Genomic DNA, 22,751 nt, shown 5'->3' with positions numbered 1-22,751 from the left:
TACGAAATGCCTTTTAAGAAAGCTGTTTGAAAACTGTTTATTACAGATAGTTAATGGAAAGGTATGTCATCAGAAGAGTTACAGCTATTTCTACATTATGTTTTACATATCAAAATATTACATAGTAAAAATATAGCATTTTAAGTATTATAGCTATTTGTACATTATGTTTCATATAACAAAAATATTACATGGAAAAAAAAGACAGTGTTGTACCCTATTAGCTTATAGCTAGCTGCCTCTACATCCATAACTATACATAACAGTAAGCCTAAGTTTATCAATAAATTAGATCATCTTTACAACTATTCTGAAATTCTTCTACACTGTAGAAAGTATTTTTCTTCATCCACACTTTGGTTTTAGTTTTGAAAATATCCATAACGATTACTAAAGTATTAATGACAACTAAAACAAGTAGGAAGATTTACACACTTAATAAATTAGACAAAGAGGCACCTGTGACGCACCATAGAGGATTCAATGTTTACCTCTGGGAAGAAGCATGTAGAAGATATGTGCTTAGATATAAAAGAATAACTGACCAAAGACTGGATAGATAATATGTACCTATTAGAACAGTTCATAATGGGATGAACACTCCACAGAATATGTTGTTGCAAAAAGTGCATAAAATCGCCTGCAACTCGTTAAACTCTAATTTGCCACCAGAAATGGAGGGTGAACCTTTGACAATGCCAGCCACTCCTGCTGACAAATGTCAGAAAAATCATTAAACAAACATCAGCTGAAGATCCTAGGACATAAACTAACAGGCAATATGTCAACAAGTGGTCACGAATGTCTCAATAATTTTGTTATACTGTCATAGTAAAGAAACTTCTGCAGAAACAGTGACTTTTGCACAATACATGTAAAAGAAAGTATAAAGCCATCGATAGATGCTGACTAAAACACATCTGACTGTCAAGAGGGCAAAGCACATAGCCTTGACCCACTACTATAGTAGAATCTTACTTAAAGATTTTGGTCATATGTAAAGTCACCATAGTTAGTGTTCAAACACTCATGGATGATATAGAAACAGAAACTGAGAACAGCAAAGCAAAAGCAGTAATACTGCACTCTGTTTTCTGTTGTTCTTTTACTAACGCAAATTAAGTTGCACCGCCCCAATTAACTTCTCAGACAACTGCAAAGATGAGTGATACTGGTACAGATATTAGTGTCAGTGGGGGGGGGGGGGGGGGTTGAGAAACAGCTAAGCTCCATAAAACTAAAGATGACTCCAGAGCATGATGGGATCCCTCTCAGTTTCTACACAGAATCTGAAGCTGATTTAGCTCCCATTTTAACCATAATATACCATAGATCACTTGAACAAAAAAACCTGTGCCCAGTCACTGGAAAAAAGTGCAGTTCACAGAAATAATCTGCAAAAATTAGAATCCAATCTCTCTGACATCCAACTGTTGTATAACGTTTTCTGGGCTCAAACATAATGATAATAATCTCAAATCCTTACCTTCTCTATAACAACTAGCATAAATTGTGGAAACATCAGTCATGTGAAAACCAACCTGCACTTTTCTCACATGATATCCTGAAAGTCATGGATCCAGGAATGAAGGTAGATGCAGTATACCTTGATTTCTGAAAAGCATTTGATGCAGTACCACACCAACGTTTGTTAACAAAAGTACACTATATGGCAATACCAAGCAAAGTTTGTGGCTGGACTGAGGACTTATTGGTTGGCATAACAGACCATGTTACCTTGTATTGAGAGACATCAACAGATGCAGAGTTAACTTAAATAATGTGCCAGGGAAGTGTGTTTGAATCCATGTTGTTCAATATTAAAAGTAACTTCACACTTTTTGCAGATGATGCAGTAACCCCCTATAACGAAGTACTGTCTTTAAGGCCCTGCAGAAATATTCAATTAGATCTTGAGAAGCTTTCAAAGAAGTGCAAAGATTGGTAACTTGATTTTAAATGTACAGAAATGTAAAATTTTGCACTTAAGAAAATGGATAATAATAATATAATAATAATAAAAGCAACTTATTATTATATAACTGCAGTATTGTAGATTCATGATTGGAATCGGATACACATATAAATACCCGAGTGTAACAATTTGCAGGGTTATGAAATTGATTGATCATATAGTCTCAGTCTTAAGTAAGGAAGGTGGTAGACTGATTCATTCGCAGGATACTGGGAAAGTGCAGAAGTCAACAAAGGAGACTACTGGTACTTACCAAACTGTTTCACACCCCATCTCCGAATACTGCTTAAGTGTGTGGGATCCATACCAAAAAGGACTAACAGAAAACATCGAGCAAATACAAAGAAGGGCAGTATAAATAGTAACAGGTTTATTTGATTCACAGGAGAGTGTCACAATAAATGTTGGAAAACATGAATTGGCAGACCCTTGAAGGTAGATGCCAAGTATCTTACAAAAAAACTACTTACAAAATTTCAAGAAACAGTACTGAGTGAAGAATCTAGAGATATTCTTTGGGTCCCTATTTTCACTCCTATAGGGGCAATAAAGGCAAGATTAATCTAATTACAGCATGCACAGAGCCATTTAAGTAGCCATACTTTCTGTGCCCCACATACAATCAGATCAGAAAGAAACCCTCATGGTATATACCTTCCTCCATGCAGTTCATAATGGTTTCCAGAGTATGCATGTACGAGGGTTGGAACTTAAATAGTGAAAACTTTTTATTGACAACCGATACAAAAGAGTTACATGTTTGTACCTGTTACTGTCTTTCAAAGTAGTCACCAGCATTGTGTAGAACCTGTTGCCAGTGATGTGGAAGGTGTAGCATACCGTTAGCAGAGCCTGTTCTGTTGATGGTGCAAATAGAGCGGTCTGCTGCCTGTCGAATCTCTAGAACAGTTCTGAAGCAATTGCCATGAAGTGGTTCCTTCATCTTTGGAATCAAGTCAAAGTCACAAGGACTTAAGTCACCTGTGACTAGCATTGCGAAAGAAGTGGCGACACTTTCTGCGCAACCCAACCATCATTTTGCACGACAATGAGCTGGCGCATACAGGGCAAGCTGTGGCTGCTCTGTTCGGTTGATGGGGCTGGGAAGTACTGTACCATCCACCATACTTCCCCGACTTAAGTCCTTGGGACTCTGATTTGATTCCGAAGATGAAGGAACCACTTCATGGCATTCGCTGCAGAACTGTTCCAGAGGTTTGACAGGCTGTAGACTGCTCCATTCGCACCATCAACAGAACAGGCTCTGCTAACGGTATATTACACCTTCCACAGCGCTGGCAATGGGTTCTACACAATGATGGTGACTACTTTGAAGGACAGTAGCAGGTACAAACATGTAACTCTTTTGTATCTGTTGTGAATAAATAGTTGCCACTTTTTAAGGTTTCAAATTTTTCCACTCGCATCTGACAGAGACAAAGGCATAAAAATAAGGCATCAATTACCAAAATCAAGTTATGGGAACTTCTATTGGCAGGTAATTCTACTCTGATGAGTTTAGTAATTTGAACTTATAAATTACTAATATGAACTTATAAATTACTAATTTGAACTTATAAATTACTAATTTGAACGTATAAATGACTACTTTGAACTTATAAATTACTAATTTGAACTTATAAATTAAACAACAGTTATAAGCAATTGTGTGTTTTTCATTATCATAATTAAGTAGTAATTATGTATGGTTATCATCAATTCTGATCACTGATGTGATTTGTATAGATACATACAACAACACTGACTTAACTAGCTTCCGAAGTACTACTCTTCTTTAGTACACACATCAAAAGAAGTTTTTCATGAACTCCTGAAGACAGATGTTGACGTGGATATTGTATTACAGACACAGTCCCTCTGACTGTTCAGAGATGTCACTAAACCCGCCAAAAGATGTAAACAGCCATGCATGAGCAGCGTCTGTTAGACGGAAGGGGTCCGACAGCCGATCAGTTCCAGTCATTCCACCAGGAAGTAGGTACACGCTTTGTGTTGTATGTAGCTCAACCATGCCTAGATGGTGAATACTGTGGTTTGATCACATCTCTATTCTTACTTTGTGCCAGGAAGGGCTCCCAACAAGAGAAGTGTCTGGGCATCCCAGGGTGAACCAAAGCAATGTTGTTTGGACATGGAAGAGATACAGAGAGACAGGAACTGTCGATGACATGCCTCGCTCAGGCCACCCAAGGGCTACTACTGCAGTGGATGACCACTACCTATGGATTATGACTTGGAGGACTCCTGACAGCAATGCTACCATGTTGAATAATGCTTTTTGTGCAGCCACACGACGTGGGGGTTACGACTCAAACTGTGCGCAATAGGCTGCTTGATGTGTAACTTCACTCCCAACGTCCACGGTGAGGTCTATCTTTGCAACCATGACACCATGTAGCACGGTAGAGATGAGCCCAAAAACATGCCAAATGGACCACTCAGGATTGGCATCACATTCTCTTCAGTGATGAGTGTCATATGGCTTCAACCAGACAATAATTGGAGACGTGTTTGGAGCCAACCTGATCAGGTTGAATGCCTTAGATACACTGTCCAGCGAGTGCAGCAATGTGGAGGTTCCCTGCTGTTTTGGCATGGCATTATGTGGGGCCGACATATGCCACTGGTGATCATGAAAGGCGCCGTAACAGCTGTACAATACGTGAACGCTATCCTGCGACCGATAGTGTAACCATATCAGCAGGATATTGCTGAGGCATTCATCTTCATGGACGAAAATTCACGCCCCCGTCATGCACATCTTGTGAATGACTTCCTTCAGGATAACAACATGGCTCCGTTAGAGTGGCCAGCATGTTCTCAAGACATTGAACCCTATTGAACATGCCTGAGATAGATTGAAAAGGGCTGTTTAGGGATGATGTGACCCACCAACCACTCTGAGGGATCTACGCCAAACTGCCATTGAGGAGTAGGACAATCTGGACCAACACTGCCTTGAAGAACTTGTGGATCTATGCCGTGACGAATACAGGCATGCGTCAATGCAAGAGGACATGCTACTGGGTTTTAGAGGTACTGGTGTGTACAGCAATCTGGACCACCACCTCTGAAGGTCTTGCTATAATGGTGGTACAGCATGCAACGTGTGGTTTTCATGAGCAGTAAAAAGGGCAGAAATGGTGCTTATGTTGATCTCTATTCCAATTTTCTGTACAGGCTCCGGAACTCGCGAGGTGATGCAAACCTTTTTTCGATGTGTGTATCTGTACATACTCGAATACTTAAAAACAAGTTACTGATCAAAGTTGGGTTATGACTCTGCTGGTGTGTGTGTGTGTGTGTGTGTGTGTGTGTTAATGTTCTATCCTGGAATTTGCATTCTGAAGTACATTAAAGATCAACCATTTTTTAAACAATCTTCGGGATTATTTCCCAGATGAGGCTTAGAAGACACATCAGTGTTCACAAATTTAAGGATATCATCTTAAAAGAAGTACAAAACTTAGGATGTATGAAAATAAAAGTTTGGAGAAAAGGGGAACCAAAAGTATTACAGTGTAATCAACAAATATGTTGCATATGTGTTGATGTAATTTTTATGCTGTGACAACAATCACTCAGTCAGATTAATTGTTAACATGTTTTCTGATTTTTAATCAATGCCTTCCACTCAGTAACTCCCGCTCTTGACTAACATTGTTAATGGGTGAATACTGAACATTCTGCTTCCTTTACGTTTCCAGTCTCATCCCTGAAAAAACATCTGATGATCTTGGGAGCCTTCTAAAGTAAAATTTCTGAAAACACATCTGATGATCTCAGGAGCATCCTAAAGTAAAGCTTCAATGCACTTGCTGTGCACATGACAAAAATCATTGTTCTGCATAGAACTCTACTCATGTACTCTGCAAATCATTGTGAACTGTAAGGCTGAGTACCCTTAGCATGGTACCATCCATTATAGTTTCTTCCCACTAGAATTGCATAAGGCAAGTGGGGAGAATGACTGCTGAAATGCCTCTTTGCATGTTACAATCAGTCTAATGCTCTCTTCAAAATCCCTAGTGGAGTGATATGCAGGTGTCTGAGGTACATCTCTAGAGTCTTCTCTTAATACCTAATCTTGAAATTTTGTAACTAGGCTTTCATGGAATAATTTGCATCTGTCTTCAAGAGTCTGCTAGTTCATGTTCTTCAAAATTTCTGTGACGGTCTTCCATGAATCAAACAACCCAATGCCCACTCCTGCCGTCCTCCTTAGTGCATGTTGAATATCTGTCATTAGTACTACGTGGTATGATCTGCATGCATTTGAGCCCTCAGAAGGGATGCACAAGTGATTTTTTAACAGTCTAAATTGTAGACTAAATGTAATTTCCCAGTTTTCTCCAATGAAGCTTGCCAGCTGTCTTATCTATCATTTCACTTTACATTCTTACTAAATGTTACACAAATACATTTGTATACTTGACTGATTATAATTTTTTATCATTGTTGTGGTAGTAACAGAATACTATGTTTTTTCATTTACTGATGTGGATAATTTTACTTTTCTGAACATTCCAGGCAAGATGTCAATCTTTGCAGCACTCTGAAATTTTATCGAGATCTAACTGAATACTACTGCAGAATTTTTCAGAGTGTACTTTATTATAAGTAACTTTATCATCCTTGAAAAACCTCAGGTTGCTATTAATAATGGCTGCCAGGTGATTAATATCCAATAAGAACAACAAGCATCCCAATACACTTCTCTGGGGCATACCTTAAATTACTTTTGCTTCCGTCAGTGACTCTCCATCCAAGATAACACACAGTGTTCTGTCAATCAACAAACTCTCACCCCAGTCACAAATTTGTTTGATACCCCAAATACTCATACTTTTGTTAACAAACATTGGTGTGGTACTGAGTCAAATGCTTGTCAGAAGTCAAGACATACTGAATCTACTCAGTTTCCTTGATCCATGGCTTTCAGGATATCATGAGAGAAAAGTAAACTTTCCTTTCGGCGACACACATAAGAGTCACTAGTACCTGAGAATCTATTGGGGCTAAGACATAGTCTCTTGGCAGAACATGATTTGACCAACTTAGAGCTGGCTACTCTCTCAGTGGTGTCACCAGCAGTGTATGCTTCCCCGTTGTGACCTGTCAGTAGTTTTATAAGTGCTGGATGATGGCTAAAAGTGCTCTACTTTAAAACATCTGACCCTTTAACATAGGCTGTTTCAATGCAGCCTCATTGAGCAAGGGTGCTCTCAGACTCCCATCAGTTCACCCATGGGTAGCCACAGGTTGGATAGGCAACTTACCAGGCAGTCCTACTGCACTGTGATTGTGTACTGTTCCTGCTGCGTGCAGGTCTGACACTTGGCATCACATGATTTATTACTGCTTCACATTTCTTAATGAACACAGCTACAACAATGACTTCTTGAAATAGCTCACTGCCATTTTCCACTTGTTGGGTAGATCAGTTCTTGTTTGTTGAAAAAAATAAATGCAAGGAAGCAACACATTGCCACACTGAAGGGCAAAATACAGCAATTGGTAATTTTGAGGCAGAAAAGAGTCATGACATAGACTGTCTCTGTGTTCTTCAAACGCATCAGTCCCAATTATTACTAATTTTAGATCACCGACAAGGAAGAACATTTGACTGATACTACCTTACGAGCAATGTACAAACTGGCACATGTCATTGCAACTAGTGGATGGCCATATTCAGTGGGGTCTCTGTTCGAATTGTGGCTGTCACAGAGGGCTTAACACAAAGAGATGTAAAGAAATATAAAGGAGTTTGACTTTCCAAGCAAACAGTTTCTCATCTTATCTGAGGTGTGGGCACTGGTCTGGGAAACCAACTGGAGGAGATTATACATGTTTGACATTGTGTCAACTGCTCGGGGCAACCTGAATTGTCATATTATTCTGAAATATCAGGTACACAATAATCACTTGTAAGACATTTTATTGATTACTGAGTTCGACAGATCTGTGCTGTCATCACTGGCTCTTATAACACATTAGCAGAAGTTCACGATCTTTACAGACTTGCAGTTCACATAGTGATGCTACGTTGCTTCACAATGAAAAGTAGCAAGGAACACCAGCATGTCAAATGTAAACTACCACAAATGTAAAACACACATCATGCTGTGCTGATGTCCTAGCACATCGTTAACTTAACACCACGAGAGTTGCTATTGTGGTGTTAAGTGAATGAGTTGGCTATGAATTCAGCACAACATGATGTATGGTTTATATTTGTGGTATTTTACATCTGACATGTTGGTGTTCCTTGCTACCTTTCATTGTAAAATGATGCAGAATCACTATGTGACTTGCTGGTTTGTAAAGACTATGAACTTCTGTTAACACATTGCAAGATCTGATGATGACACCACAGATCTGTCAAAACCGCCAATCACCAAGTGAGGTGGCACAGTTGTTAGCACACTGGACTCACATTCGGGAGGATGACGGTTCAACCCCATGTCCGGCCATTCTAATTTAGATTTTCCATGATTTCCCTAGATCACTTCAGGGAAATGCCAGGATGGTTCCTTCGAAAGGGCATGGCCGATTTCCTTCCCCATCCTTCCCTGATCTGAGCTTGTGCTCCATCTCTAATAACCTCATTGTCGATGGGACGTTAAACACTAACTTCCTCCTCCTCCTCCTCCAAAACTGGTAGTCAATAAAAAGCGTTACATGTGATGTCGGTGTACCTGGTATTTCAGAATAATATAACTGAAGGAGTGCAGGATGCACTCCAGAAAAAAGATTGAAAATCTTCAAGAGACACATCATATATAGACAAGTTTTCAGTGCATTGTCTGGAGACAGCAGCTTACTATGGTACATTTCTATTGTGACAGGCATATAGTGTGCTCATAGACTACAAAGAAGAGCTGAAGAATCATGTGGGACTGCAATTTTTAAACATCCACATGAGGTAGCAATAGCATTTGGTTTAATACATTACTAGTGCAGTTAAAATTTATAAGATTTCACAGAAATTAATTGTACTGTTTTATGTTTGTACAAACCATTGTAAAACTGTAGTGCTAAACAATGCTTGCCTGCGATAGTGATATTTGAAATTAGGTTTACTATCTTAATTCATTCAAATATATTTCTGTGTACCTTGTATGTCATGTCAGTCTTGAGTTTCACATAATTTTCCCTGGAAGAATATGCTTATGAACAAAATAGAATAGTTTTGAACACCACCAGTCTGCACTCATCAGAAATTCAGATAAATGTAAACCAAGTTTTAGCAAAGTTATTAGTACTAATACATACTCTGCAGCTCACTGCAAATACTACAAAATAATCACTGTCAAAACATTTGTCTATTCCATTACAACATAATTTTACTTTTCTCTTTGCCATTGTTTTCTGCTGTCAACAGCTTGCTTATGATATTAATTGATTAGTTTCTTCCTCCTTGTCTTCTGTATATTGTACAGCCTCTCTGTAATTTTCCCTTAATTAATGATTCCAATTTTCTCCACAGTGATTTCAAATAGGTATCTGTTGTGCCCTCTGTTGTGGTGAGATTAGGATATAATTTCATACTGAGAACACAACACTTTTAGGAACAATGGAACAAGAAGTTGAGAAAAACTTCACAAAATCCCTAGCAGATGTGGAAACACTTAGAACATTATTGGTGGAAATAGAAGCAGCTGTCAACTCATGATTAATTACACAGGGTGACTTGGAAATACTGACATCAAGCCAGTTCTTAACTGGAGGGTAGCTAACTACATTATCAACTGGTCGCCAACCCAGTATATTGAAGGATATTCATAGAGAGGCAAAGTAGAGAGAACATCAGTGAAATTACTTCATGAGGAGGTGGAAGAAAGAATACCTTCTGGAGCTCTGAAATTATCAGGAAATATAGTGTCCTAACAGGAAACCTGTCAAATGCAAGTGACATATTGCACTATTACAAGAAGAAACACTGCCCAAGCACTGCTGGAAGAGGGCTGCAGAGGGACAGAATAGTGCTCAGTCGATTAGTGCAACTGGTCACATCACTTGAGACTGAGCAAAGAGGTGGGGATGTTGGGGAGTGTAAATAAATACTGTTGCTTTTCATCTCTGTATATAATATCTTTGACCACTTACATAATATCTTTGACCACAGAAGTAATAATAAATGTAATGAAATATATGCTGTGTCTTGTGCATTACTCCATGACATATAACAATATGTACAAAAACAGCAAAAGTTACAATTACTGATACACAACACAATAATACAGTCTTCTGAATACACCTTAGATTAAAACCTGATAAGGCTCCCACAAATTGTTTGCTGCTTATTTATATCTTTTTTTTTCTCACAAACACTTCTTATTCTACATATGTTTATGAGATTCCTCTAATGTGTAGGAATGATTTTGTAGAAGTACTCTCTTGAGCTGAAACTTAAGCTTTACTTTGGGAAGAGTCAAAACTATCTTGGGCAGAGCATATGCTAATTTGAATCCTGTGTACTGCAAGTTCTTTTCACAGTGTGCTGTTCTGTGGCTGCTGATTAAAATTTTTTCTTAATTTCTAGTATGAAACAGATTCAAATCGGAATGTGTGTTAGGATCAATCTTTTAACAAGCAACATATCTTTTACAATATACCTGATTATTTTGGTCAGCACAACAGTATTTGAACACATGGCATGACATGAAACAATTCCTTATATTATCTCCACACAATTCATACAGGTTTTTTGAAGAATCAGCAGCTTGCTGAGATTTGCTTTGGTTGTTGCTCCCCAAATTTCTTACCATTGTTCAGGTGTGAGGAAAGTATAGCATGGTATGCAGTCTTTATGGCAATAACATCTTCGTAAAACTTAGTAATCACATTGACTGCAAATATACTACATATTCTTATGTAACCTACATGCTAAAGAGTCAAAATGCATGTCCCATTATCCTTGAATGGTTAAAACAACAAATTTTACGCTAAACTCTTTTTTTACCATTTAACTACCTGTGTACACTTTAATTTCATCATTGTGTCTACTGTTGTTGCAGTCCATGAGACATGTTTTATTGGAGCTTACATTTAGGTCGCTTTCATTAAATGCTTGAGCAATTTCATTTTTCACATTTTTGTAATGGGTCTCTAGCTTATTAAATGACTCCTTTTAACATGCAAAGGGCATATCATCTGTATACAGAAATACTTTGGAGCCTAGACAACATACTGAATGACACTGACACAAATCAAATAAAGAGAGAGCCAAATACAGGGCCCTGTGCGCCTCCCTTGTTTTATATCAGCAATTTTAGATTTTTGAACACCACCTTCCATTTTAAGTAGCACAAACTCTTTCAGTTACTCATTGGAATTGATTAGGTCATAAGCAGTGTCTCTTATACCAATGGTCCATTGCTTTTCTAATAGGAAAATAATTTTCACAAATTCAAAAGCTTTCTAAGGCCTATGTGTATATGTGCAACATGTCCCTTAGCTGCACTGCTAGTTGATTTACAATTTAGAAATGCATTATGGTTTTCAAACATAAGATTGCATTTGTTGAGATATTTTATAACATTATTATAAATGACTTTTTCAGAAGATAGCAAGTACTGAGATTGGTCCATAATTTTCAGATTTGTATTTGTCACCTTTTTTAACAATTGGTGTCACCAGGGTTATTTTAATCTATTTGGAGGATGTCTGACTCTTATATGATTTACTGCTTCAGAAAGTGGTAAGGAGACAATTTCTCTACATGCTTTTAGAATGCTAACATTGGAAGATTTTAGAGAGCCAATGATGTTTATTATTTCTTTGCAATTTGTAGGAAATAGGTATATGCTAAGCTTAGATGAAGTGTCTTTAAAATTATACTGTACTTTTTAAGTTTGTCACTGATGGCTTGCCCAACCGAAGAAAAGTAGTCAGTGAAAATGTCTGCAATTTCAAGTTGGTCTTTTATGTAAACCTCACTGTAGTTAATAATAAGTCCATACAGGACTTCTCTTTGCAATTTCTAAAATTGTTTATCTCTACCCTGACACTGGTAGTAACATCATGTGAAGCTTAAAGCTTGCTTGCAACATAGCTGCCCCTGGCCTATGTTAGTAAATCTTTGCAGTACTGTTGATGAAATCTTCTCATGTTATCATCCAAGTCATAGTATCATCTTGTCACAACATTTAGACACATTTCCTACATCTCATTTACAGCTGAAGTGTCAGTACTGTTGATGAAATCTTCTCATGTTATCATCCAAGTCATAGTATCATCTTGTCACAACATTTAGACACATTTCCTACATCTCATTTACAGCTGAAGTGTCAGTACTGTTGATGAAATCTTCTCATGTTATCATCCAAGTCATAGTATCATCTTGTCACAACATTTAGACACATTTCCTACATCTCATTTACAGCTGAAGTGTCAGGTTCATGTCCTGTTCAGACTTCCTTTATGGCCTTTGGACCACAGACTACCCTGTCATGGGCTCAAAGGGTAAAACCAACTGCATGTCTCCCCAAGAGATGTCTCAGCTGATGGTGTGATTATGTTACCTGGTAGGGTGGAGGGGTGTCTGCACATCCAGGACTACTCTGTCATGGGCTCAAAGGGTAAAACCAACTGCGTGTCTCCCCAAGAGATGTCTCAGCTGATGGTGGGATGATGTTACCTGGTAGGGTGGAGGGTTTTGCACATCCAGTCCTGGTCCTGCCCGTCTATTCCACCAGCTGCCTCCACTGCTTTCACATCAGAGTGTTCCTGACGTATTTTTGCTAATGCACCTTGAGTTCCTTCTGTATGCTGGGTGGTTCACATCCAAGGTTGCCATGATAATGACGAACCACAGCAAAAAAATCATTTTTTTCTCAAAGGTTAAAATAAAAAAAAAACTGCTTTGGTCAGTCAACGATCAACTAGAACCACAGACACCTGGCATCTGCAGCAGCATCAATTGTGAGTGTGACATGCAGTACATTGGCCTGACACAGCAATGCTTCTCAAATCACTGCTCAGACCTGGTGAGTAGCATTCACCTCAGCCAAACAGACAAGTCTGCTGTGACAGAACACAGCATCAACAAATGATGTGTTTGTTTTGGGAAAAGAATGGTGCTGTACCACACCAACAGGTTCTGGGATTCAGTCAGCTAAGAGGCAGAGGAAACAAGTATACACAACAAACTTGTCACTGGGACAGCAGTTCCTGACTAAGCTCCACATAGTATGTGGCATTAATAAAATTACATCAGGAATGCTCTGATGTGAAAATGGGTGGAATAGAAAGGCGGGACAAGGACTCAATGCCTCAACCCTCAGCATGGTGAGGGGGTGAGAGGGGGAATGGCAATACTGGTCACAATGTCTCTTCTGTAGGCAAGCATATGGCCCACTCATTGGATCCTCAACTAAGGAGTTATGGTACAGCAGTTATAAAAGAACAAACTGGACATAAAAACCCAACACTTTGGCTGGAGATGACAAGCAGAAAACACATCAAAATATTCAACAAGACAACACCATAACTTGCTTGATGACATGAGATGCTTTCATTAATAAAATTTGGCAGGAATGCCTGCATTCCCTTTATAGTAACCATGATAAATTTTGAAGGCTTCATATAGCTTGAAACATCCAACACAACAGAATAATTTTAATTTTCCACTTTGTTACTATTTATCTACATACTTTTTTATGTTTATTGCACATTTCACTTTTGTGATTACAACTGGGCATATGGCATCAGAATAGCAATAAAAGTCAGCAGAAAAGCTATCACAAGAAAAGTTATCCCTTTAAGATCAAAATATGTGTGCTAAAATGCATTTCAATCTATTGATTTTATCATCATGCATGATTCTTTTGCTTACCTTTTGTTTCTTTTAATGACAAGGAGTGTCAATGGCTAGCTTTAGAATTGATACAGTTCCAACTGAGCTCAGCTGATACACGAATTACTAAGTGAAAACAAACAGCAGAGATGCTGAACTGCAGATAGGCACAACAAAAAGATTTTTTTGTTGTGCCTATCTGTGACTCAGCATCTCTGCTATATGGTGAATAGCAACTTTCCTTCTCATAATATTGTTACATTCCATCCTGGATTTTCTATCGTTTGATAAGTGAAAACAAATACTCTTTTGGATAAGAAAGCCATAGCACCCATTAGGGTAGTGGTGGAGATAGGGAGATGGTGTATTTAGGAGGATGGCAGTTTCAATCCCCACATTGCCTTTCAAATTTAGGTTTCCCGTGATTTCTTAAACTGCTTAAGGTAAATGCTAGGATGGGTTCTTTGAAAGAGCATGGCTAATTTCTTTCCTCACCTTTCCCAAATCCAAGCATGTGCTCATTCTCTCTCAAATGACCTCATCATTTACAGGACAATAACCCCTAATCTTCTTTTCTTCCTCACTAGACGGTGATACGTATGACAGATGCTAATGCCAAATCCATAGTATTCAGAGTTGCTATGCTTACTGGTGACGGTTTTAATGACTGGTTCAAGTTTGATCAGAAAGAATGATTAGAAGAGTCTGTAATCTTTTAGATGGCCCAAACGTGTGAGAAATTATTTTCTCATGAACTTATGTTTTAAGTAATTTGGATGAGTGGGCAACATTGGGTAATCAGTGACTCTTGTGTAAACCAGAAAATATAATGCAGCCACTAGATTTTATAGGTGTTAATTATTTCAATGGTCAGTCTTCCATGTACAAAAATAACTAACATATTTCTATCCACATTTCAAAGTCTCTTACAGAAACTGAGAAGATGATAGCTGCAAATTTAAGTTAAGTACCTTGATCCTATGTGGCATCAGAATCTATTGACTCTAACCAAGAAGATGGTTCCAAGCTAATTTGCACAGATGTCACTAGATATGAAAAAGGAAACAGCTACCTGTATCTACAGCATTTTGATGAATTACAGACACAATACAAGAAAATTCTGCTTTCATTTTGGAATATCTGACCATACTGTCATACTTACTGCATCATCAAAAATAAATGAAATAGGCAGCAAACCAATGAGTATTGAAAGGTAGTTCTGCTGTGTAATAAAAGACTAAGCCTTTAAAATTTCTGTGTAATTTTCAACTGAACATTTCCCCCTGCACTTTGCCATAAAAAATTACAAGTAAACTGAGGTAGATAACTACTGACATAAAAGTGTAAAATATTAAAAAAAACAGCTAGACATTGAACAGGAATGTAAGAAAAATCTGGAATATTCATATCATGTTACATGACACAAAAACATATTTAGAAGATAGCACGGGCAGCAAAAGACATGGTAAAAAAACGCTCATTCCTGATTCATAAGAACCAAAGGCAGAAAGATCAACTGTGGCCCTTGAAGTCAATATTTCAACTGGGACCACAAAAACTTTACAATCAAAATTGGTGAAAAATATTGTAAACCCTTCCAAAATATTAAAATATGCCAACAAATTCCTCATTACCACTGGATGTTAATATTAGTTGCCTCCAGGGAGTTTCAGTTAAAACAAGCTACAAAATTTGGAAGAGTGATAGAAAACAGTGATGAAAAATAATATTATCACTGAAAAATTAAAATTTTACTGGCCAGAATATGAAAAAACATAAAGCAGTTTTTAATACAATATCAGTGTCCTGTTCACAACAATTATTTTAAATAGGATTATTTTCCAGATTTACTGAATACGCAGAGGTAAAGATATTATTAAAACAAGTCTCAAAGGAAGTCTGGACAACAAATTCCTAGTATTCTTCTTGCAAGGTTTCCAGAGGTGTTTGAATTCAAATTATCATACAAAGATTTAATAGCATCACAGTTATCAGTCTGACTTCCAGAAATACAACCATTTAATATCTGCCACTGATGAGTTTGCAGAAAAACTTAGCTTCTCTTTAGCTGACTCAAAATGTCCCAGGAATCTGCTGTGACATTACAAAGCTGTCTGACTGCATGAACTGCTCTAGCATTCTGTATGGGAAGATGCAGAACCTGAGCAATGTTTTGGCATGGTTGATATCATATTTTTATTTATTTACTTAAGCTGACCATATCTGGGTCCTCAGACTCTTCTCACACCACATCAAGATTTCACGCATAGTGTTTCTGGACAAAGTTTCTTAAGAAATGATGAGAATTTTAATATGATAAATAGTAACAAAATGGTATTAACAGATAAAAAATGGTTTCGATGTTGACAATGTGAATAACAATACTGACTTGTAAGAAAGAATAACACAATGCTAGCAGCTGTTACTGTTGCTTCTGACACTAACAATAACAACAACAATGACAATAACAATAATAATAATAAACAATCAACATCTACAGCTACACACATAACCCACAAGCATTGTGATGTGCAGGGCAGATGATCCTTTGTATAGCACCACATTTTAGGGTTTCTTCCTGTTCCAACTGCTTATGGTACACAGAAGAATGATTGCTTAAATTCCTCTTTACATGCTACAATTAGTCTAATTTTCTCTTCACAGTAGTAGATGGTGATCTGAAGTACAAGGTGAGCGCAAAGTCTTGCCCTGATTATAACAATTTATTACAGAGTAACTGTTTGACACAATAATGTACATTTGATGCCATTAAGTAGGTTAGTGTTACTAGTTTTTAAGACCACTTATGTTAGCAAGCCTCAACGTGTGCTCCCTTGATAGCTCAGAGAATGTTGAGGTGGTGTTCCAGTTCCCACCAGGTGTTTCGTAAAATGTGTTCTGTCACAGTACCCACAGCACCTTGTCTCCTAGCCTTTAGTTCATCAACGTCAGCAACTGGTGTGACAAAGGCTGTCCTTGATATAGCCCCAGAAAAAAAAGTCAAGGGGTGTAATGTCTGGAGAGCAGGGTGGCCAGGGTGTTGGACCATTCCTTCCAGTCCACCAATCCGGACATTACTCCCCTCTCCAGACATTACGCCCCTTGACTTTTTTTCTGGGGCTATATCAAGGACAGAGTCTGCGTCACACCAGTTGCTGATGTTGATGAACTGAAGGCTAGGATACAAGCTGCTGTGGGTACTGTGACAGAACACATGTTACGAAACACCTGGCGGGAACTGGAATACCACCTTGACAATCTCCGAGCTACCAAAGGAGCACATGTTGAGGTTTACTAATGTAAGTGGTCATTAAAAAAAAAAAAAAAAAAAAAAAAAAAAAAAAAAAAAAAAAAAAAAAAAAGTAAAACTAACCTATGTAAAGGCATCAAATGTAACTTATTATGTCAAATGGTTATTCTGTTATAAATTTTTGTAATCAGGGCAAGACGTTGTGCTCACCCAGTATATCTCTGCACTCTTCTCTTAATACCAGATCTTGAAATTTGGTAACTAGGCTTTTATGGAATACTTTGCATCTATCTTCATAAGTCTGCTAATTCATATTTTTTAAAATTTCTGTGACTGTCTCCCATGAGTCAAACAAATCTTTGTCCATTCCTGCTCTCCTCCTTTGTATTCATTCAACACCTTGTTAGTACTAATTGTTATAGGTTATTCGTATCTGAGCAATATTCTATGGTGAGATGCACAAGTGACTTGTAAGCAATCTAATTTTTAGACAGACTGCATTTTCCCAGTATCATCCACTGAATCAAAGTCTGGCATCTGCCTTACCAAGAACTGGATCTACACGATCGTTTCAATTCATATTCCAACAAAATGTTACCCCCCCCCCCCCAAATATTTGTGTAGATAACTGATTCTAATCCTGAATCATTGCTGTTGTGGTAAGAGAATACTACTTTTTTTCATTTAGTGAAGTGAATAATTTTACTTTTCTGAACATTTAAAGGAAATTTTCAATCTTCACAGCACTTTGAAATTTTACTGAGATCTGAATGAATATTACTGCGGCATTTTTAAGAGAGTACTTGATTACATATAACAAGGGTCCCAGCACACTTTCCTGGGACATGCTTAAATTACTTCTACTTCTGTCAATGACTCTTCATCCAAAATAATGTACTGGGGTTTACCTACCAATAAATCCTCACTGAAGTAACAAATTTTGTTTGATACCCCAAACTCATACTATTGTTAATAAACACTGGTGTGGTATTGAGTTAAATGCTTTTCAGAAATCAATAAATACTACATTTACCTGACTGCCTTGATCCATAGCTTTCAGGATATCATGTGAGGAAAGCACAAGTTGGATTTTGGAATAACGAATTTTTTCAGAATCTATGCTGTCTGGCATGAAGGAAATCATTGTGTTCAAGATAACTCATTAAGTCTAAGCTCAGAATATGTTCTAGGATTCTACAACAGATGAATATAAATGAGATTGGATGACAGTTTTGTGGTTCACTTCTGTTATTCTTTTTGTAGAGAGGTAGATGCCATATAATCATTTTATTTTTATTTTATTTTTATTTTTATTTATTTATTTATTTTTTGTATCACTCATTTTGCTGTGGTGAGAGAAGTAAACAACGGCAGTACATCCATATGATCTGAACATTGGATGCGTGCAGTATCTCTGCTTTTGATTTGCTTGCCGGCCAGGGTGGCCAAGCGGTTCTAGGCGCTACAGTCTGGAACCGTGCGACCGCTATGGTCGCAGGTTCGAATCCTGCTTCGGGCATGGATGTGTGTGATGTCCTTAGGTTATTTAGGTTTAAGTAGTTCTAAGTTCTAGGGGACTGATGACCTCAGAAGTTAAGTCCCATAGTGCTCAGAGCCATTTGAACCATTTTTTATTTGCTTCCCTCGGTTTCAATTCCTGTGTCCTCCCTGAGTGTCTAGCCACTAATTTTAGTGACACTGACAGCCTTTGTATGTCTAGATATTGTTTACGTTTTATGAAAAATCTTTCAATAATATTCTGGTATTGTCATTGAAGTCATTGATAGCCTCACATCTCACTCTCCTGACAGCCAGATGCTTTTCATTTAGCAATAGGTGTACAAAAGTGTGTGTTTATAGCTGTACAAAAGTGATATTTTCTGAGATATCTAGTGATGAGGCAAGAAATTTAGGCACGCTGTTCTAGTTGAGAGGTTTGTGAAACAAAAAAAATCTTGTTAAAAACAAGAATTCTTAATTTTAATGGGATAACAAGTGCATGTTGTTGTGGACTTCAGTCCAAAGACTGATGATGCAGCTCTCCATGCTACTCTATCCTGTGCAAGCCTCTTCATCTCCAAGTAACTATTGCAATCTACATACATCTCAATCTGTTTACTGTGTTCATCTCTTGATCACCCTCTACGATTTTTACCTCCCACACTTCCCTCCAGTACAAAATTGGTGATCCCTTGATGCCTCAGAATATGTCCTACCAACCAATCCCGTCTTCCAGTCAGGTTATGCCATAAACTTTTCCTCCCCCCCCCCTCCCCCCAATTCTATTCAGTAGCTCCTCATTAGTTACACGATCTACCCATCTAATCTCAGCATTCTTCTGTAGCACCACATTTCAAAGCATCTATTCTCTTCTTATCTAAACTGTTTATCATCCATGTTTCACTTCAACACATGGCTACACTCCATACAAACACTTTCTGAAAACACTTTCTGACACTTAAATCTATACTCCATGTTAAAATATGTCTCTTCTTCAGAAACACTTTTCTTGCCATTGCCAGTCTACATTTCATATCCTCTCTACTTCGACCATCACCAGTTATTTCGCTGCCCAAATAGCAAAACTCATCTACTACTTTAAGTGTCCCATTTCCTAATCTAATTCCCTCAGCATCTTGTGATTTAATTTGACTACATTCCATTATCCTCGTTTTGCTTTTGTTGATGTTCATCTTATATCCTCCTTTCAAGACACTGTCCATTCCGATCAACTGCTCTTCCAAGTCCTTTGCTGTCTCTGACAGAATTACAATGTAACTGGCATACATTGAAATTTTTATTTCTTCTCCATGGATTTTAATTGCTACTCCAATTTTTTCTTTGGTTTCCTTTACTGCTTGCTCAATATACAGACTGAATAACATTGAGGATAGGCTAAAACCCTGTCTCAATCCCTTTCCAACCCCTGCTTGCCTTTCATGTCCCCCAACTTTTATAACTGCCATCTGGTTTCTGTATAAATTGTAAATAGCCTTTCGCTCCCTGTACGTTAGCCCTTGCCACGTTTTGAATTTGAAAGAGAGTATCAGAGTCAACACTGTCAAAAGCTTTCTCTAAGTCTACAAATGCTAGAAATGTAGGTTTGCCTTTCCTTCAGCTATCTTCTATGAGAAGTCTTCTTATGATCAGTATTGCCTTGTGTGTTTCTACATTTCTCTGGAATCCAAACTGATCTTCCATGAGGTTGGCTTCTACCAGTTTTTTCCACTCTTCTGTAAAGAATTCTTGTTAGTATTTTAAACTGTGACTTATTAAACTGATAGTTCAGTAATTTTTACACCTATCAACTCCTGCCTTCCTTGGAATTGGAATTATTATACTCTTCATGAAGTCCAAGGGTATTTCATCTGTCTCATACGTCTAGCTCAGGAAAGAGTTTTGTCATGGCTGACTCTCCCAAGGCTATCAGTAGTTCTAATGGAACATTGGCTACTCCTTGGGCCTTGTTTTGACCTAGGTCTTTCAGTGCTCTGTCGAATTCTTTAGAATTCTTTAAGCTGCATCATAGCTCCCATCTCATCTTCATCTACGTCCTCTTCCATTTCCACCTTTCTGCTGTCCCGTCTTTGCTTATGACTGGTTTTTCATCTGAGCTCTTGATACTCATACACGTGGTCTTCTTTTCTTCAAACATCTCTTTAATTTTCCTGTAGGCAGCATCTATCTTATGTCTCATGATATATGCTTCCACATCCTTATATTTGTCCTCTAGCCAAGTGCACACATGAAGAAATTTTTGTTGCCTTAGTAGGTATGTCATTAACTAGTAGTTGATTAGCTGGTCATGGACTATTTATTCTAAGGCTTTGGAAAGTGCCAGAAGAATACAAATAGCTTGGTAATCAGAGAGTGCTGTGGCAATATTCTTTTTTGGTAATGGCTTCACAAGTCTCTGTTGCCAGGCGTCAGGGAAAACACTAGGGGTCAAGGAGTGATTGAAAGTATGAATTATTGTGGGCAGTACAGAGTCAATAATAAGCTTCATTATCTGTACTTTGATGCCATCATCTGTAGTAGATGCTGATCTCTAAAATCATGTAGAGGACTAGATGGAAGCTTTCTAGGGTACCCCATGTTCTTCCAGGTCCAATCATGCATTATTTCATAAAAATACTTTGTCCCCAAATATAATATCCACTTCATACAACAATAATGGAAATTCAGGATTGAAACAATTTACAAAACTGAGAAAAGGAAACAACTCATCTGTACGCAGATACAATTAACAGCACAGAGACAGAATAATCTACAGTTATTTTCTAGTGTAGGCTCTCGTTTTCTCTTTCTTTAAGAATAATGTGGAAAATTTGTGATGGAGACTGTAAATTAAGGTTAACCTACATATTTAAAGTTTATGTATTATGTCATATTAATGAGTGCTTCCATCACTCTTGGCAGAAAAATTTTGTTTTCATTTCAACCCTGACACTTACCTTTAAAATACACTGTAACTTGATGAATCACCTCTGCTTCAAATCAGTTATTTAAATTCATCATTGAAATAGTAAAATACTGATTCTGTTTGCATTTCTCCACTTAAAAACTTACTGAAGTCCACATTGTCTTCAGTTTGTTCTACATACTCGGAAACTAACACTGTCCAGTTATGATTCAAGCAGAAACCACTTTAGTATCTTGTTTAAAAAATAAGCAGTTAATTTAAACTTTTTAGGTAAACATTTTTTTACCCACAGACCATGAGGTTAAAACCAAAAAATTGCATGAAACATGAGAAAAGTTTAAATCTGTAAAGGCTAAAGATCTTATGAAATGTTCCCTTCAGAATGACTGACAGATGCTTATATTAAGATCAAAAACCTATTGACTTATCAATTGCAACTAGTTTGGCATTTCTGACTGTGTCAATATAATGATAATTTAGGCTAAGATCAGTAAGAAAAAAAGGTACATGTATGAGTAAAACAAACCACGAATCACGTGATTGTCTAACTCATTATCATTCCATGACAATCCTCACTTAGTGTGCATACTACAACATTTATTAACATGTTTTCATGAGTTTCAGTTAAACATTTCACAGTTACTTCTATGACAGCAGAAGGTATGCCATCATTTCACACGTAACAAGCAACAAGTAACAGAAACGACAAGGGAAGAATGATACAACTACACAGGAAGCAAGGGAATATGCCATCACTTATTCTTTGTTCTAAAGTATTTTAAAATGAACTGTAATTTACTGCTCTCTGCTCAGTCAATTACTTTGTGCCAAGAGCTTATCAGAGACTCCAAAACACAGACATATAACACAGAAGAACACAGTTTACATAACTTTAGTTGTAAAAATATTATTTTCACATTATTAACAAGGGAACTAAAAGTATTGGAACTGATGAATGATTCTGCTTCTTATTAAAGCAGAAAGTAATTACCTTTTATAGTGAGTACTTACATCAAAATAATCTCGGACTTCATCATTTTCTTGCAGTAGTTCTTGTGCAGCTGGTTCATCACGGCAGTAGGCAACATGCTTGTCAAAGTCACGTTCCTACAATAAAATTACAGAATGAACAGCTTTTATTTATTTTTTTGCATGTTACTATTTGTGGAAGAAGGGCTAAGTAAGAATTTAAACTATTATGTAAATAATATAAAGCTCTGTTTTCCACTCGACTGATGTCACTGAAATGTCATACCATTCTGATGAACATACTCAGTTGAAA

General features: G+C 37.5%; 1 protein-coding gene across 3 annotated transcripts in view; it reads right to left on the bottom strand.

The window, feature by feature from the left end:
* Nucleotides 1-22,751, bottom strand: part of LOC126236930 (obscurin) — a 681,004-nt gene that overhangs the window by 618,242 nt on the left and 40,011 nt on the right. For all 3 annotated transcript variants that reach the window (XM_049946608.1, XM_049946610.1, XM_049946611.1), the window contains exon 3: nt 22,481-22,576. In XM_049946608.1, coding sequence (XP_049802565.1) covers nt 22,481-22,576 — 96 coding nt within the window. The remainder of the gene's footprint in view (nt 1-22,480; nt 22,577-22,751) is intronic.

This window comes from Schistocerca nitens, chromosome 2, assembly GCF_023898315.1.
Source record: "Schistocerca nitens isolate TAMUIC-IGC-003100 chromosome 2, iqSchNite1.1, whole genome shotgun sequence".
Classification (NCBI taxonomy): Eukaryota; Metazoa; Arthropoda; class Insecta; order Orthoptera; family Acrididae; genus Schistocerca; species Schistocerca nitens.
Note: the sequence above shows the minus strand (reverse complement) of the source record. Positions and strands in the feature narration are given on the sequence as shown.